We start from the raw sequence: 15,462 nt of genomic DNA, 5'->3' as shown, positions 1-15,462 counted from the left end.
CTTGGGGGCTGGGGAGGGCTGGAACACAGGGCCTGCTCTGCTTGTTAATAATACAACTCACAGTCCCATTGGAGTGGGTAAGATAACTCTAGGGACAAGAGACGAGCAGCTGCTGTCATGCTCCCAGGCCGTCTGCCTTCTGGCACCATCTCCTCTCTTCTGCAAAGCAGCTGCCATTACTGGCCCCTCCGTTTGGGATGGGGCACCCAGCGGGTTGGCCAAAGCCTACAGCTAGTCCACCTTGGAGCCAGTGTTCAAACCACAGCCCAAGTTCATAACCTGCACACAGGCTTCAGATGCCCTCTGGGAGGACAATAGGGTGTGGTGGGGCTTCAGGCCCAGGTCTGGGAATGGGACCCACGGGAGGCTGGCCCAGTACAGATCCCTGGGAAAGAAAGCGAGGTGGCCACTGGCTGGCAGAAAAAAAGGAGGGAGTTTATTTTTCTAGAAAGGGAGGGGGGCAGGTCAGGGTGGGGGCAGGAGGATCAGGGCAGGGCAATATTCTCCAGCTTCTGGTCCAGCGTCTTGAGGTCATCCAGGAAGCGGGTCGGGGTAAGGATGTGTGAGGAGCCTGGGCAAGGGGGGGGGCGGGCGGGCGGGAGCTGGGCCACTACCTCGGGACCCCCAGCCAGGGGCTGCGGGAAACCAGGCCCTGACTCTGAGGACTCAGAAGTCTAGACCCCTTAGAAACCTAGGGATCCAGCCCCCAGGTGACCCTTCCCTGGGGGCTCAGAAACCCCTCAGAACCCAGGTGTCCAGCCACGTCCTCTCACCCAGGGGCCCCAGACACTAGCCCTGCAGAGGCTCCAGGCTTTGGGGACCAGGAGACCAGCTGTCAGCCCCTATCCTTCTAAACCCAGGAGTCCAGCCCAACCCCCTGAGGACCCCAGTGCTGGCTACTCACCAATGAGCACCTCCCACTTGCCATCGGTGGCCCGGGTCACCTCGTAGGCGGCCCTCATCTCTGACATCGCCACGCCACCCATGACATAGATAATGAGCCTGGGCCCCGCCCGTGCCTCCACGCCGGCCTTGTTCTTGTGCCAGTGGCCAAAACGGGCACTGTGCAGGGGAGGCAGGCAGAGGTCAGTGAGGGGGCCAGGAGACTCCCCTCCCCCGCCACCTGACACGGGCCTGGGAGTGCAGAGGTGGGGGCCGTGGGGCATGGCGTGTCCCCGGGTCGTCACCTGACAGCAGCCTGGGAGCTGGGCGTGGGGGCGGGGTCGGACACGAATGGCCACAGCTTGCGGTCCAGCCGGTCCTCCACAGCATCCTGGGGGCCAGAGAGGGAGGCTCAGGAGAGAAGCCCTGGGTGATGGGGCCCAGAGTCTGGAGCCCCCTCCACCCGCTGTGTTCAGGGGCCAAGATCCTGGCAGATAGGAGCCATTATCTGCATCTCTAGCCCTTTGGGGACCCCGGAGTCTGGGCCCCAGGGTCCCTGGGGATGGGGTGCCAAGATTGCTGGGACCTCAGAGGGACTGCAGGCAGGAGGCTGGGCCCCCAACCTGATTCTTTTTGCTGCTGCTGCTTTGGGCTCCCACAATGGGCAGGGGTCAGTGGGGGGCAGGGCGAAGAGAAGAGAGGGGGACGGAAGAAGAGGTCGGTGGGTAGAGAGGAAACGAGGTTCCCCTGCAGGGGGGCCCTCTGCTATCCCAATTCCTCGTGTGTGGACTTGGGGTACCCCCCTGGCAGAGCGGCTCGGATGCCGGGGGATGCCCATAATGAGGGATTTTCCGTTAAGCCCTGGGGCTTAGCATGAAGGGGGCTGAGCCACTGCCTGCATCAGGCAGGACCTGGAGGGGGCAGGCAGAGGTCAGGCCCCAGCCCCCAGCCTCCCGGTGCCCACCCCGCACCGGCAGTACCTCCATCACGTCTTTGATCACCGGGGTCCAGCGGGACAGCTGATAGGTAGGCTCGGAGCGCTCCCTCCGCCCCAGCCGGCTTGAGGTCCCACAGCCCTACAGGCGGGGCCGGTGGGGGAATTAGGGGGAAGGTGGGGGGTCACAGCTGGAGCTGGGGGCTCCTCTGGCTTGCAGGTTGGCGGGGTGGTGTTTTCAGATAAAGATGGAGAAATGGAACAGAGAACAAGAGAGAGAGACTGGGAGAGAAACGAGAGAGGGAGAGAGGGAGAGAGGGAGAAATACAAGGGCAGTGAGACAAAGAGACGAGAGGACAGAGAAACAGGGAATCGAGAGGTGGGGGACAGAGTGACAGACAGACCCGGAGAGAGATGGGGGATGGACAAGGGGGACCCGAGAGGGGTGCCTCAGCGGTGGAGGCTGAGTCAGGGGAGGTGAGCCCAGAAGCTGCTGTGTGTGTGTGTGTCTGTGTTGGGTGGGTGGGGGGTCCTGGGAGACGTCTAGGAGCCCACGTCAGCTGTGCACCCCAATGCTGGTGATGCCGTGATCTGCCCCTGGGGCTCAGACCACACTCCCCACACCGCACCACCACCAGGACCCGGGATCTGACTACGGCTCACTCCTCTGCTTTTTGCGTGACCCACGGTTGGGGACAGCCCGGTGCCCCCTGGTCCCCACACCAGACCCCACTCAGTGCTTTCTCTCCCCCTAGAACCACACCACACCCTGTGTACCCCAGCCCTGTGACATGCCCTCCGCCCCACAGGGCCAGGCTCTGACTCAACGCCCTCTCCACCCCAAAAACCGCCCCACCCCCACATTTGCCTTCTGCCCTGTCTCTGACCCTCCAGCCTGCTCCCAGCATACCCCAGTGTTGGTGATGGTGCCCCCCAGCTGCTCCAGGTTCCGGATGAGGCTGCTGTGCGCCTGCACGTTGGCGTGCTGGATCAGCTTGGCCAGGTTCTCCTCGCTCACACCTGGATGGGGGGGAGGGGCAGGCTTGGTGGGTGGGATTCTCATAGGGGAGATGGGGGGGGACCAGGAAGTGGCCATATGGGTTCCTGGGTTAAGGGGGTTGAGAGTGCCGTCAGGAGGTCCCAGCTGTGATGGGAGTATCCTGCAGGTGGGAGGTCCTCAGGACTGAGAGAGCCACCGGGGCTAGTGTGAGGGGTGTCGTGATGCTGGAATTCTGGATGGTGAGCCCAGAGCGGGTACACTGGGGGATCCTCTGGAGTTAGTTGAGGAAATTAAGTTTGGAGGCGTCATAGATTTGGGGCATGTATGTCAGTGGAGCCCTTATATCAATGAGGGGTCCCCCAGGGCAATGGGGGGGGGGTCCCACAGTCCAGAGAGGTATCTGTGGGGGCTGGCATGCATGAGAAGTAGGGGCATGCCAAGGACAGAGGCACTGTGGGGTTAAGCCATTCCCAGGATCACTGGAGACTCTGGTGAATGGGGGTATCCGGAGGCCCCCCAGGCCCCACACCCACCATTCCGTAGAAGGATGTAGAGCAACAAGACCCGGATCTTGTCATAGGCTGGCACCGCCGTGTCCAGTAGCACGGGCACGATCAGCTTCATGGCGTCCTTGATCTTCTCGCCCTCTGCGTCCGAGCCCATGGCCAAGTCCTGTGGGGTGTGGGGGTCAGACAGTACGTGGGGGGAGGGGGCAGGGCAGGGACATCCCCAAGGTCCTTGACAAGACCTTTGGGCTCTGCTTTACCCTACTACCGGGCCTTGGAAGCTTCCAGCCCTGTCTACCAACAGGCCCGGCCCCTCACAAGCCACACCTCTCCACGGCCCCGCCCCCTCAGTCCTAACCTCCTGTCCACAGGCCCCGCCCCTCACACAGGCCACGCCTCTCCAAGACCACGCCCCTCACAAAGTCCCACACCAGTCCCAGGCCACCCTCACCTGCTCCACACTGCACAGCTTTTCCACGGAACCCTTGAAGCGCTTCATGCAGTCATCGGCTAAATGCAGGTGCGTAGAATACTGTGGGGTGGGGGTGGGAGTTGGGGGAACAGAGACTGAGTCAAGGCCGAGAGCAAGAGAGCAAGGAGGGGAGGCCAGGTTCCCCGGCCGCACTCACCTTGTTCAGCTCCTTTTGGTACTGCGGCATCTTTTTCAGGATGTGGGACAGGTCTTTGATGTTGGCCTGGCGACAGGGCAGGCGTGAGGCCAGGCCCTGCCCACCTGAGGTCCCACTCCAGGCTCCGGATCCAGGCTGAGCCTGGGCCCTGCTCTGGAGGCGTGGGGGCTTTCCTCCCAGGCTGCCCATCCTGATGCAGGCCCGCCTCCTACCTTGTCGGTGGTCATCCTCTTGCTCTCGCAAAACGTCTTCAGAAGCTCTGTGACCTTCCTGGTGGGGAGGACGGGCAGAGGTGAGGTTGGGGGGCTGGTGCCAAAACTAGAATCTGAAGGCAGTGGGGGTCACACGGCCGGGGGATGGGAGCCGGGGGACACACGTCCCTGTACCAGGCCACGTGCAAGCACACACTGGGGACACACCCGGGAGTCCGGCTGAGGGGTATGGCTTGTGGACGGGTGGCTCACCCAGAACCGAAGGCCACAATGGCAGAGGGGGATTCAGGTGGGGACCGGTGCAGAGTGGCTCCCACCCACCTCCCACCATGTGCACGCACTTGGACACATCCGCAATGTGCATGTGCCGCAGCTCTATCCACAGATCATCGTCCTCGTCCAGTAGCACGGCCTTCTCACGGGCCTCGCTCAGCCCTGTGGTCTCATACCTGCAGGCGGTGGGGACAGGAGGGTTGGGAGCACTAGCTGAGGACCAGGGACCCAGGTCCATGGAGATGGTCAGGGGCGGGTTCAGGGGTCCGCCCACCTGTACATGTCCTGCTCGATGTCCAGCAAGTCATAGGCCATGGCCTGGAATGTGAGCTCATGCAGCAGGGGCGACACGGGGTCGGCTGCCCGGTCCATGATTAGCAGCTGTGAGCGCGTTTTTTCAGGGCCCTGGGGGGTGGGATGGGGAATGGGCAGGGATGAGGACACTGACCCTGGCTGTGGCTGGGGCCTCACCCCTCAACCCCCCAGCAGGCCCCCTCACCTCGCCCAGACTGGGGGTGTCTGCTTTGAAGGCATTCAGCTTGGCTAGGACGGCATGGGCCAGCTGGGCTGTGTCCTCTGGGCCCCTGGGGGTGAGGTGGGCAGACACAGGGGCCTCAGGGCAGGGGGTCAGGGAGGGCCAGGCACAGACTAGGGGTCAAGGATGGGGTTAGGGATGGGAGTCAGGGACCAGGGTGAAGACCGGGGCTGGGGTCAGAAGAGAGATTAAAGGTTGGATGCAGGAGGGGGTCAAGGTCAGGGGACGGCACGGGGGTGGGGTCCCCACTTGCGGTAGCGGATGGCCGGGTACTCCTGCAGCGTGGCGCAGAGTGTGGCGATCTGCTGGGCCAGCGCCTCGAGCTGCCGCGCCCGCTCCCCCGCCCGGAAGGGGCAGTAGAGGTTGTAGGTGCTGTGGGGGGCATCCAGGGAGAAAACCTGGGGAGACACAGTGCCAAGAGGTACACACTTGCCTGACTCCAGCTGCCAGCACCTGCCGCTCCCTTGGGGGGCTTCCCCTTCCAGGTTTCTGGGGCCTGTTACACCCCCCCACCCCACCCCAGGCCTGGGCAGCCCCTAACCAACGCCTGGAGGAAGAGGTAGAGAAATACCCCAACCCCCTCCCCCTGGGCGGGACAACGCTGAGGGGGCTCTACACTGCCCCCTGCAGGTCCCCAGGGGAACAGAAGCCCAGGTGCCCACAGTGGTAAGAGCTCATTCTGTGCTAGCTTCTCTCCTTTCTGACTCAGTGTCCCCTTTATGGGTCTCAGTGTCTGTTTCTGACCTGGGACATTTGGTCACGGTCCCCCACCCCCTGCCCAGGACTAGGCTGGACTGTACCTGGGCCTCATAGGGGAGGAAGGCAAGGTGGATCTCTTTCAACGTCTTCACCACCTTTGCCAGGCGGGAGCGGCCCAGCTCATTGAACAGGTGCTCAGGGCAGGCTGGGGTGGGCAAGAGGGGGCATCAGGCCAGAGCAGCCGCACGCCCTGACCCCCCACGCTCCCCGGCTCTCCTCACTCACTGTCGGTGAAAAAGACATGGGCTGCTTTGTACGTGAAGGTCGGGGTGCCCCGGAAGTCTGCAATCAGAGCCTGCACGGACTGGGGAATGCAGACGGCTCTCAGTCCCATCCATCCTCTGGCCTGGCCTCTCAGCCTGTCTGTCCCCCGCCACATACACATGCAGACAGGCCCAGAGGCACGCGCGCAAACATGCAGGCACACACACACTCGCTCACAGAGGCACCTTCTCCGTGGGACTCAGCAAATAAATGGCCTCCAGGCTGGGGATGGGTTCTCGCCGTTTGTTGATGTCTTCAACAACTAGTAGGAAAAGGAAGGGACCCATGTGGGTGGCACTGGGGAACACGGGTGGACACCTGGGGTGCAGGGTCAGATGCTGGGGGGCTGCAATCCCTGAATGGCCTAGGCCAGAGGAGCACATCCATAGGCCACACAGCTAACAGCCATGTGGGCAGGGTTCTGCAGATTTGGGGTCACAGTCACACCTCCTGGGGGCCTCCCATAGAAAGCTGTGCATTCTGGGGCCTCACCCTGAGTTCATTCTGGGGGTCCTACACGGGGTTCCACATACAGGGATGGCAAAGTCTGGGAGGCTGACCCCTTAGGGGTTGCAGCTGGGGAGTCCTGCATGGGAGGTCTGCCCATCACAGGCTCCCACTCTTAGGATGCCCATTTGGGGAACATACTTGGGAGGGGAGGGTCACATGCTTGGGGTTGTCTATGCGGGGAACTGGTACTTGGGAGTTCTGGCCAATTTGAGGGGATCTCACATTCAGGTCCCATCTGGGGAGCATGGGGTAGGGGTGTCCACTCACTGGTGATGCCCTCAGCCAGGATGTCTGACATCTTGCAGCAGGACGACAAGATGCGCATGCTCGGGTGGTCCACGATGAGAACCTGATGCATGGATGGACGGATGGACCGACAGACAAGTGGGCAGGAGAGGCCGTAGGTGCCCCCGAGGAGGGGCTGGGGCAGTGGGCAAGGACTGACAGTTTCAAGAACTAGCTGGAGGAGAGAACCCAGGACCCCACCCCCCACCCCCATATCCCAGACCCGCCTACCCATCCACCCTGTGGGCTGGCAGCCTCCTCAGGGAGTTCGAGGGGGTCCCACATTCAGGGCTGCCACGTGGGTTTGGACAAGGCATTCTGCTTCACCCCTACCTTCCACTCCCCATCCTTTTTGACGCTCCGAATGACTCCACTCAGAATTTCTGCAGGGAAGGGAGCAGTAGGCTCAGGATGCTGGGTCCTCTGACCCCATCACAACCTCAAATCTTCTGGGTCTTTAACTGGACCTCTATTCTAACTCTTTACTCCTCCCCGCAAGCCTGCGAGGTAGCTCCTGGTGTCACCCCCAATTTACAGACAGGGGAACTGAAGTTCAGAGAGGACAAGTGACCAGCCTAAGCACCCTCAGCGCCTAAGTGGCCGAGTACCTAGGGCATAAGTGGTCACTGGATAAGCATGTTTTAGATGAACGAGTAACTGCAAAGCCAGGGCTCCAATACATGTCTACCCGCCTCCAGAGCTGGGCTCTCGGCTCCCCCATCGGGTACCTCAAGTTCTCCTGGCTTTCTGGAGGTTTCAACCAGAACCTCCCCACCCCTAATCCTCCTCCATCAGTTTCCCCTGGTTCCCTGCTCAGAGGCGTGCCTTGCTGCGGTCCTCCCATCACCCAGCCTCCAGCCTCAGTTTCCCCATCTGTAAAATGGAATCAGTGGCTTTCCCGTCTCCCCCGTCAACCCTTGTGTAGGAGGCTCCTTCGTTAGTTGGGGTGCTGAGGGTTTGGGCCACACTCTGCCCTGCCCAGTGAAAGGAGGAGGGAAGAAGGGTCGGGTGGCCCCGCCCAGCCAGAGTGTCCTGTCCACTGTTATCAGGACCGCCAGGGCGGAAGGAGCCGCTGAGGCCGGAACCACCCGAGGCGGGGGAGGGGGAGTCCGCTACCCCACCCGCAAGGACCTGAGCCCTCACGTTGCGTGGGGCTCTTGGGGACTGGGCAGGAGGAAGTCGTCCCCCACCCCTGGACCTGGAAGGGGGGCCTAGACACACCCTCTGAGCAGTCACACCACCTGGGGTCACTGAGCAGCGCCCCCAGCCCGACCCTGGTCCACACCATGGGGCCCCAAGAGTCCAGCCCCGGACTTTGCCCGGCTGAGACTCCTGAGTGTCCACCGTGCCCTCGTCCCGCCGGCACCGTAGGGGTCCTAGGAGTCCGAGTCCCCGCGCTTGCCACCCCGAGCCTGATCCCCTTGGGTCCCCGCGGTCCAGTCTCCCAACTTCGTTCCGCTCCGGCACCGGAGAGCCGGGACGTCCAGCTGGGACCAAGTCCCCGCCCGCCCCCTCGAGCGTCAGGTTCTCCACGGACGCCCCGCCCGGCCCCCAGCTCCCTCCCGCCGGGGTCCCAGAGTCCGTGCGCCCCCGGCCCTCGCCCCCCAGGGGACGCCAGAGCCCGGCGCGGGCGGCACTCACTCTCCCCCACCACCGCCTTCAGCCCCGAGGGCGCCATCTTCCCCCAGGGCCACCGCCACCGCCGCTTCCGGGTCTGTCCCAAGGTGGGGGCGTGGCCTCGTGCGTCCTCCACGCGGGCCCCGCCCCTGTGTACCTGGCCCCGCCCCTACGCACCTGGCCCCACCCCCCGTTGGTGTACGGAGATGAAGATCGGTCCCTCGAAGAGCGGACGGGCGGATGCGTCCCTGCAGACCGGGCCGGAGTCCCTGGAGGGGCGCGCCCCGACGACACGCTCACAGACGTGGGCTCAGACACACTTCCTCTGCTTGTGTGCAGCGAGAAAGTGGGATCACAGGGCAATGATGACCCCCTCATCTTCCCCAGGCACAGCCACCACCCTGCTAGAAGTTTCTCCGTGGCTGAGGGATGCTGTGTGCCGACCCGGAGCACGGTGGCCACACCTCTGTGACCCACTTACCGTCTGTGTCCCCCGAGTTGAGCAGCAGCAACAGGCTCGGGCAACATTTGATAAATTTAAGAGGAGGCGTGGAGGCGTGGTTGGAGCTAAACCAGCACCGTGTGTGCCAGATTTTCACTGCATCCTCCTAGAGACCTTGACAGGGAATGCGGTATAAAAAATGAAACCTCGGCTCAGCGGGACTCTCGTCCAAGGCCACATGATGAGCAGGCCTACTGGGATTTGAACCAGGAGTCCGTCCCAGGAGGAATACTTGTCACAGCCTTGTGCTCACCGGGTGCAGCCACCCCCACACAAGCAACAATCACATTCGTAGGCTGATTCACACGTGGGTTTAGTGGCAGGCTCAACCGCTTGCACATTCACGCACACATTTCGATTCACACTCGATTGGAAATTTCAGGGCCTGCTCCAGCAGTGTGCCAGCGAGGGGCTGGCACCTTGTCACATACAGGGCACAGTCCAGTAGCACCCATACAAGTGAAGGCCCGGATTTATTTATTTTTATTTATTCATTTTTTTGAGGAAGATTGGCCCTGATCTAACTACTGTTAATCTTCCTCTTTTTGCTGAGGAAGACTGGCCCTAAGCTAACATCCATGCCACCTTCCTCTACTTTATACATGGGACAGGTGCCTACCACAGCATGGCTTTTGCCAAGTGGTGCCATGTCCGCATCCGGGATCCAAACCGATGAACCCCGGGCCACCGAAGCAGAACGTGCGAACTTAACCGCTGCGCCACCGGGCCGGCCCCCAAGGGCCCGGATTTAAAGTGTGATGCACGTGTGTGAATGCAGAGTCCTGACCTGATTCGGTCCTGAGCTGGTGCCTTCATTTGGCCATGTTTATTAAGAGTCAGCCAGGTGCCAGCCCCTCCGCCACTTACGTGGGACAGACAACAGTGAGTAGGACCAGAAGGCCTGCATGTGGCAGAGTTGAATGGGGAAGGAGGGGATGGAAAATGATCAAATCCACCCTCCAGGAAATAAACGGTGATGTGAGAGCAAGCATCACGTGGTTGGGGGGCGGGGCCCTATTGGGGGTGGTACCAGAGGTCCTCCCTGAGGGAGTGGCCTTCAGACTTACCCTTGAATGACATCAAGGAGCAGCCAGGCAGCGATCCCGGCGAAAAGCAGGGATGAGTGTGGAGTGGCAGGAGTGCGGTGAGGCCAGGGAAGGGGGGTCGGGCAGGAGGTGAGGTTGGAGGGGCTGCAAAGGCCAGCCTTCTTCAGAAAGACAAGGTAGGACCAACCCAGTCTGATCTGCCTGGGACTGAGAGGGTCCCAGGACACAGGACGGTCAGGGCTAAAACGTCCCCAGGCAAATCTCTCTCTTTAACAGCTTTACGAAGATATAATTCACATACCATACAATTCACCCACTGAGAGGGTACAATTCAACGGCGTCTACCATATTCCAAGTTGTGCATCCGTCACCAGTCAATTTTAGAACATTCCTATTACCCCACGATGTTTGGGATTTCCCCTGAGGACAATGGGGGGCCAAGAATGAGTCCTGAGCAGGGGAAGGAGAGGACCCCTGCAGCTCCTGGCGGGGAGGATGGATTGCAGGGGTGGAGGGAGGCGCTGGGAGACACGGTGAGGAAGCGGGACCACCTGTAGCTTCTCACCCTGGGAGGGGAGAGTCTGTAGGCGTGCCACTCCGCACTCTACTTGGTGAGGGTGACCAGGGGCTTCCGCTGTTAAGGGCTGAATGGTGTCCTGAGCCTCTTCCCCCCAAAGTATGTTGGAATCCCAACCCCTAGTACCTCAGAATGTGACCTTATTTGGATATAGGGTCGTTGCAGATGTAATCAGTTGAGATGAGGTCACACTAGAGTAAGGTGTCTCTAATGCAATATGACTGGTATCCACATCTTATGACAGCTCGATTTCAGCCTTCAGACCTCCAGAAGGGTATGACAATAAATGTCTGTTGCTCTAAGCCATCCGGTTGGTAACACTTTGTTAAGGCAGCCCCGGGAAATGAAGACAGCCGTGGAGGAGCAGGACATCACCTCGACATCGATGACTTGGGGCTGCGGAGAGCGAGTGAACGTGGGCCCCTGAGTGGGGAAGGGCAGCCTGGGGAGGGGGACCAAGCTTTGTGCTTGGCCCGGGGTGGTGACAGTGCAGCCGGTTTATTCCAAGAAGAAATGTCAACTGCTTTCCAGAAAGCATCTTGGGGAGGGGATGGGGTGTAGGTGGGGTCCTGCCAGTGGCATCCTCTCCCAGGGCACTGAGGGGCAGCCGTAGCTGCTCGGGGAGGGGGCGGGGCTTTCCTCCCGGGGTGAAGGATCAATGCTCAATTTGGCATTGGTGTCAAAGAGACAGGAGTGCCCAGACCTTCTTGTTTTGGGGTCCGTGGGGGGCAACCAGGGCCAGGGCCAGTGAGGGAGGGAGGAGTGGCCAGCAGAGAGAGATGGAGCTGGGCTGGCCAGTGGTGCCTCAGGGGTCCTCGGGTCCAGCTCCCTCTTCCCCCACCACCTGCAGATGGCAACCGCCTTTCCAACAGGGTGAGGCCCCAGGTGCTGGTGGGCAAGCTGGGCGGCTGCGCCGCTTCCCACTGGTGAGCAGAAGACCCCGCCCCAGCTGCCGTTGGCTGCCCTCTCCAATGAGGCCCAGCCAGTCCCTGCTCCCCACTGTGGGGACACTGTTCTGGCCCACTACTGCACCCCACCTGAGAGTTCTTGGGGCCCAGCGAGTTGTGCTGGGCCAGCAAAGTCCAAACTCAGGTCACCTTGCCTCCCACTCCTCCAGCAGCCCCAGCATTGTGCTGCAAAAGCAATTATCTGGATCATCTTTATGGGGCTTAAGCCTCGGTGGGAGCAGATGGGGCATGAGCTGGGGATTTGGGGCCGGGTATCCACTCCCCCCACATCCCAGTCTTTTAAAAAGCCTTCTCTGGCACGGGGCCGGGGCAGAGGCCAGCAGAGAACTGGACGGGGCCCAGGGGAGGGGAGCAGGGACAATGATGGACCAGGAAGAGAAAGAGGATGGGGGTTTGGCCCCCTGTGTCAAGGTAAGCAAGGCCTGCCCCCCCCCACCCCCAACTCAAGGGCCCCTGAATGACAAGACTAATTAGTTTGTAGGGCACCTAATTAGCGAGCGAGTCTCCTGGGACCCCTGACCCAGTTGTTGCCCAAGGAGGTGCTGGTGGGCAGGAGGGTCCGAGGGCCTGAGCGTACGCCAAGGCAGAGGTCAGGGCTCTCAGAACTGACCCTTGTGAGGTGGGGGATGATGGGATTTAGGGGCGGCCCCTGGACTGTTTCCCTGGCTTGTGTCCCAGCCCCCAGGCCACCCTCCAGTCAGGCCCCAATCTAGGACGGCGGGATGTTAGCCCAGCAGCTCTCCCTTGAGGCAGCACCACGTGAAATGGCACTGCTGGCCGGGCCCCTGGGGTGGGGGCCGAGACTGAGGAGACTCATGTCTCATTCGGAGAAGCTCTGCCAAGCAGCACGGCAGCGGGGACTATGGTGAGCGCAGAGGAGGGCAGGGCAGGCTCTGGAGTCAGGGTGGGAGCTGGCTGGACAGGACGGGAGGTACGGGGCTCCCGAGCTGAGAGCCTGGCTGGACAGAGTGTGTTTGTCCCCAGGCGGGCTCCCCAGACCAGGAGGGCTTCTTCAATCTTCTGAGCCACGTGCAGGGTGACCGGATGGAGGAACAGCGCTGCTCGCTGCAGGCAGGGCCAAGCCAGACCTCCGAGAGCCGTGAGAGTGGGCAGCGGGGTGCCTGGGAGTGGCTGTGCTGTCTGGGGGTGTGAACGGGACAGGGTGCGTGGCGAGCGGCCATCTCGGGGAACTGTGGGCAAGAGGTTGTCTGAGAAAGTGCGCAGGCAACTGGGGACACAGATGCCTGTGGGTTTCGGGGTACAGGGGGTGGAGGGAGAGACAAGTGTGCATCCTGGGGGTGTGAGTGGCAGTGAAGAGCGGGGCTGTGTCCCCAGGAGTCTGCATATGTGTTCATCCCCATGTGCCTCCGCTCCATGCAGAGAGCGGCCCCCCACCTGAGATGGACAGTCTCATGGACATGCTAGCCAGTACCCAGGGCCGTCGTATGGATGACCAGCGCGTGACAGTCAGCGCCCTGCCTGGTTTCCAGCCCGTGGGCCCCAAGGTAGGTGATATTCTGTTGGGGCTGAGGAGAGACCAGCCAGGCTGAGCTCGCCTCCCACTCCCAGCCACAAGTGAATGGGGCCCCACCCCCACCTCTGGCCATCATCTGCCCTGAAGATGAGTGCCTGGGAGGAGGGCCCCGTCTTTGTCCCTGCCAGTCACAGGGCCCTGGCCAGTCCCATACTGGCCTTCAGATGGGAGGAAGAAAACCCAGACAGGGCCGAGAGGGGTTCAAGGTCATGCAAGGGGCGTGTTAATGTCAGAGCCGTGGCTGAATTCATGGCTCCTGCTCCCAAGTCTGAGGGTTTAGGGGAGGCCAGGGAGAAAGACTTCCTGTCTGGGAAGACACCCCCAGGGAGGAGGGCACAGGACACACATCCATACACTCACGTGTGTCCGCGTCACACGTACTCATGCACAGCTTGGGTTCTGATCAAGACCTCAGTGAGATGCCCAAGAGCCACCGCCTCACCCCCAAATACCACCCTAAATGTTGAGTAACGCAGGTCTACAGAAGTTTGGGGATGGTGGGACCGATGGCAGGAGGCAGCACACGGGTTGCCACCAGCTACCTTCCTCCAATGTCTGTGTCACCTCTGGCCGGCACTGCCCTTGGTCCCTCCCTCTGGCTGACCCCTCTTCATCCACAGGACGGAGTGCAGAAACGAGCGGGGACCCTCAGCCCCCAGCCCCTCCTCACCCCCCAGGACCCGTCTGCTCTCAGCTTCCGTCGGAACAGCAGCCCCCAACCCCAGACACAAGCCCCCTGAGGGCCTGAATCGTCCTGGGCCCCACTCGGCCCCCGAAAGCAGACAATAAAACACTTCCATGGACAACGAGGAACCGTGTGTGTGTTATTTGGTGGGTGGAGGGGCTGGGCTCAGGCACTTGGAGGCTCAGGAGCTCTGCCGGGCAGCCCGAAGGAGCTTCTCCTCCCGCTGCTTCCGTATCCTCTCTTTGAATTCTTCTAGCTCTTGGCGCTGGGGGTGGGGAAGTGGGTGGGATGGGAAGGAAGGAGGGGGGCACACACCTCAGGGCCTGCACCCCCCCTCCCACCACCTTGCCCCCTACTCCCCAGGCCATGGCTTCAGAGTTCAGTGTCTACACTGGAAACCCTGTGCCAATTATAACCAAGGTCCAAGTGGGGTCAGCTTCATCTTTCAGGGAGAGGGCAATAAGGAAACCATATGCCTCTCTGCTCTCAGTTCTCTGCTGATGGCTGAGGGTAAAGTTTTCATTCAAGTCCATCATGGCCACAGGGAAGGCCCCTCCGTCCCTCTGGTGGGAGGAAGAGTATGTCACTTACCTGGTCCTCCTTCTCAGGTGGCCACAGCTCTCTCTGTGGGGACAAAATCAGAGCTGAAGGCACAAGCCAGGAGCCTCCAGAGCCCCACACCCAGGGAGAGTTGGCTCATGGGAGGCAGTCATCGGTCCCCAGCACACTGCCTCATATCCTCCCCCTGGAATGAACCCAGGAACACTCTCCGGGTGCCCACCTTGCGCTGTATGACATAGTCCTCAAACCACTCGGCCTGATTGGCAATCCAGAACATAGCCACAGGGAAGGTGAGGTACAGCGTCATCTGGAAAGGCAGGGCGCGGGGCTGAGCAGAAACAGGGATTACTCCCCCTCCCCCAATGTGCAGAGGTTTCTCAAGAGCCTGGAGGACGGTCCTCCAGTAGAACCCAGGGGCGCCTCCTCGGGGCCCCCAAGAACCCCAGAACTCCCACCAAGGGTGCAGAAGCCACACACCTTCAAGTCTAGTCCCCATAAGCCAAGAAACCTTATTCCTGAAAGCTCCCTCCGAGTCTGGGAGATTCCTTCTCAGAGAGACACGCGCGCGCACACACACACCGGTCCCAGGAGCCCAAGAGCTCTCACTCCAAGCAAAGACATCTCCTCGAGATCTCATTATCCCCGCGAGTCAGATCCCAGGAGCACCCCCAAATCCAGGAGGCCTCATTCTTCAGAATCTACCGCTCTAAGTATAGAAGTCTCCCTATCACTCACCCACCCACCCCGAGCCCGAGAGCTCCCCCAGGGTCTGGAGCCTTTCTTCTTGGGGCGCCCTCCCCAGATCATCCCTCTCGGAGGCCCCTCCTCGCCCCAGCCCTCCCAGATGCCCCCCAACCCAGCGTCCCCTTCTCTGGGTTTCCAACCGGGAAAACCCCTCTCAAATCTCAGGAACTTTTTTGGGGGAGTTCCTCCTTTTCAGAGCCTCCTCCGCAGATCCAGAAAGAACCCCCTGCCCAGCCGCCTACCAGCTCCGGGGCTCACTAACCCGAAACACCTCCAGCTTCACCCCCATCTCGCTCCTCCGAGGATACAAACCCGCTTCCGCCCAGAGCCAACCCTCCAGCAAGACAGCAGCTCATTGGGAGTTCGCGGGCTCCACCGCTGAAGCTGATTGGTCTAGGAGTTTCGGCACAACGTCATCTTCAGGAGCCTTCTCTCTGCT

The 15,462-nt window shown here is 61.3% G+C and overlaps 3 protein-coding genes across 9 annotated transcripts; 1 reads left to right on the top strand and 2 right to left on the bottom strand.

Annotated features, from left to right (window-relative positions):
* Nucleotides 1–414: 414 nt before the first annotated feature.
* Nucleotides 415–10,927, bottom strand: STXBP2 (syntaxin binding protein 2). Of its 6 annotated transcripts, none has more exons than XR_011540772.1 (21): nucleotides 10,658–10,927; nucleotides 8,888–10,374; nucleotides 8,584–8,731; nucleotides 7,123–7,172; nucleotides 6,772–6,853; nucleotides 6,180–6,256; nucleotides 5,956–6,034; nucleotides 5,772–5,875; nucleotides 5,221–5,369; nucleotides 4,936–5,020; nucleotides 4,711–4,841; nucleotides 4,505–4,612; nucleotides 4,164–4,221; nucleotides 3,952–4,017; nucleotides 3,774–3,854; nucleotides 3,350–3,488; nucleotides 2,727–2,836; nucleotides 1,863–2,098; nucleotides 1,188–1,273; nucleotides 905–1,062; nucleotides 415–571 (listed from the first exon to the last, which is right to left on the bottom strand). XR_011540772.1 is itself a non-coding variant. In XM_070622816.1 (21 exons), exons 5-21 carry the CDS (start codon nucleotides 6,827–6,829, stop codon nucleotides 486–488), a joined length of 1,671 nt encoding a protein of 556 aa, XP_070478917.1. In that variant the 5' UTR covers nucleotides 6,830–6,853; nucleotides 7,123–7,172; nucleotides 8,584–8,731; nucleotides 8,888–10,374; nucleotides 10,658–10,927; the 3' UTR covers nucleotides 415–485. The 6 variants fall into 6 exon arrangements, 3 of the variants coding, with proteins under 3 accessions (XP_070478917.1, XP_070478918.1, XP_070478916.1); XM_070622816.1 differs by having other exon boundaries at nucleotides 1,863–1,958; XR_011540773.1 differs by lacking the exon at nucleotides 10,658–10,927 and having other exon boundaries at nucleotides 8,584–8,734; nucleotides 8,888–9,138.
* A 917-nt stretch (nucleotides 10,928–11,844) lies between these two features.
* Nucleotides 11,845–13,839, top strand: PCP2 (Purkinje cell protein 2). Of its 2 annotated transcripts, none has more exons than XM_008506592.2 (4): nucleotides 11,845–11,910; nucleotides 12,484–12,598; nucleotides 12,880–13,004; nucleotides 13,654–13,839. In XM_008506592.2, exons 1-4 carry the CDS (start codon nucleotides 11,860–11,862, stop codon nucleotides 13,771–13,773), a joined length of 411 nt encoding a protein of 136 aa, XP_008504814.2. In that variant the 5' UTR covers nucleotides 11,845–11,859; the 3' UTR covers nucleotides 13,774–13,839. The 2 variants fall into 2 exon arrangements, with proteins under 2 accessions (XP_008504814.2, XP_070478920.1); XM_070622819.1 differs by lacking the exon at nucleotides 11,845–11,910 and adding an exon at nucleotides 12,144–12,364.
* PET100 (PET100 cytochrome c oxidase chaperone) lies at nucleotides 13,835–15,404 on the bottom strand. Its single transcript, XM_008506594.2, has 4 exons — nucleotides 15,286–15,404; nucleotides 14,500–14,586; nucleotides 14,310–14,342; nucleotides 13,835–13,983 (listed from the first exon to the last, which is right to left on the bottom strand). The coding sequence occupies exons 1-4, from the start codon at nucleotides 15,310–15,312 to the stop codon at nucleotides 13,900–13,902; spliced, it is 231 nt and encodes a 76-aa protein (XP_008504816.1). The 5' UTR covers nucleotides 15,313–15,404; the 3' UTR covers nucleotides 13,835–13,899.
* Between the last annotated feature and the right edge of the window lie 58 nt (nucleotides 15,405–15,462).

This window comes from Equus przewalskii, chromosome 6, assembly GCF_037783145.1.
Source record: "Equus przewalskii isolate Varuska chromosome 6, EquPr2, whole genome shotgun sequence".
Lineage (NCBI taxonomy): Eukaryota > Metazoa > Chordata > Mammalia > Perissodactyla > Equidae > Equus > Equus przewalskii.
Note: the sequence above shows the minus strand (reverse complement) of the source record. Positions and strands in the feature narration are given on the sequence as shown.

What these genes read in the sequence shown, in the direction of transcription:
- STXBP2 (XM_070622815.1), bottom strand. Translation starts at nt 8,467, where the DNA reads ATGGCGCCCTCGGGGCTGAAGGCGGTGGTGGGGGAGA. An exon ending in GAAGGCGGTGGTGGGGGAGA is followed by an intron (nt 7,173 to 8,430) that starts GTGAGTGCCGCC and finishes CCTTCCCTGCAG; the next exon opens with AAATTCTGAGTGGAGTCATT. An exon ending in AGAGGATGACCACCGACAAG is followed by an intron (nt 4,018 to 4,163) that starts GTAGGAGGCGGG and finishes CCCTGTCGCCAG; the next exon opens with GCCAACATCAAAGACCTGTC.
- PCP2 (XM_008506592.2), top strand. Translation starts at nt 11,860, where the DNA reads ATGATGGACCAGGAAGAGAAAGAGGATGGGGGTTTGGCCCCCTGTGTC. An exon ending in GTTTGGCCCCCTGTGTCAAG is followed by an intron (nt 11,911 to 12,483) that starts GTAAGCAAGGCC and finishes GTTTGTCCCCAG; the next exon opens with GCGGGCTCCCCAGACCAGGA. An exon ending in TCCAGCCCGTGGGCCCCAAG is followed by an intron (nt 13,005 to 13,653) that starts GTAGGTGATATT and finishes CTTCATCCACAG; the next exon opens with GACGGAGTGCAGAAACGAGC.
- PET100 (XM_008506594.2), bottom strand. Translation starts at nt 15,312, where the DNA reads ATGGGGGTGAAGCTGGAGGTGTTTCGG. An exon ending in ACTATGTCATACAGCGCAAG is followed by an intron (nt 14,343 to 14,499) that starts GTGGGCACCCGG and finishes TTGTCCCCACAG; the next exon opens with AGAGAGCTGTGGCCACCTGA. An exon ending in CACCTGAGAAGGAGGACCAG is followed by an intron (nt 13,984 to 14,309) that starts GTAAGTGACATA and finishes CCCCACCCCCAG; the next exon opens with CGCCAAGAGCTAGAAGAATT.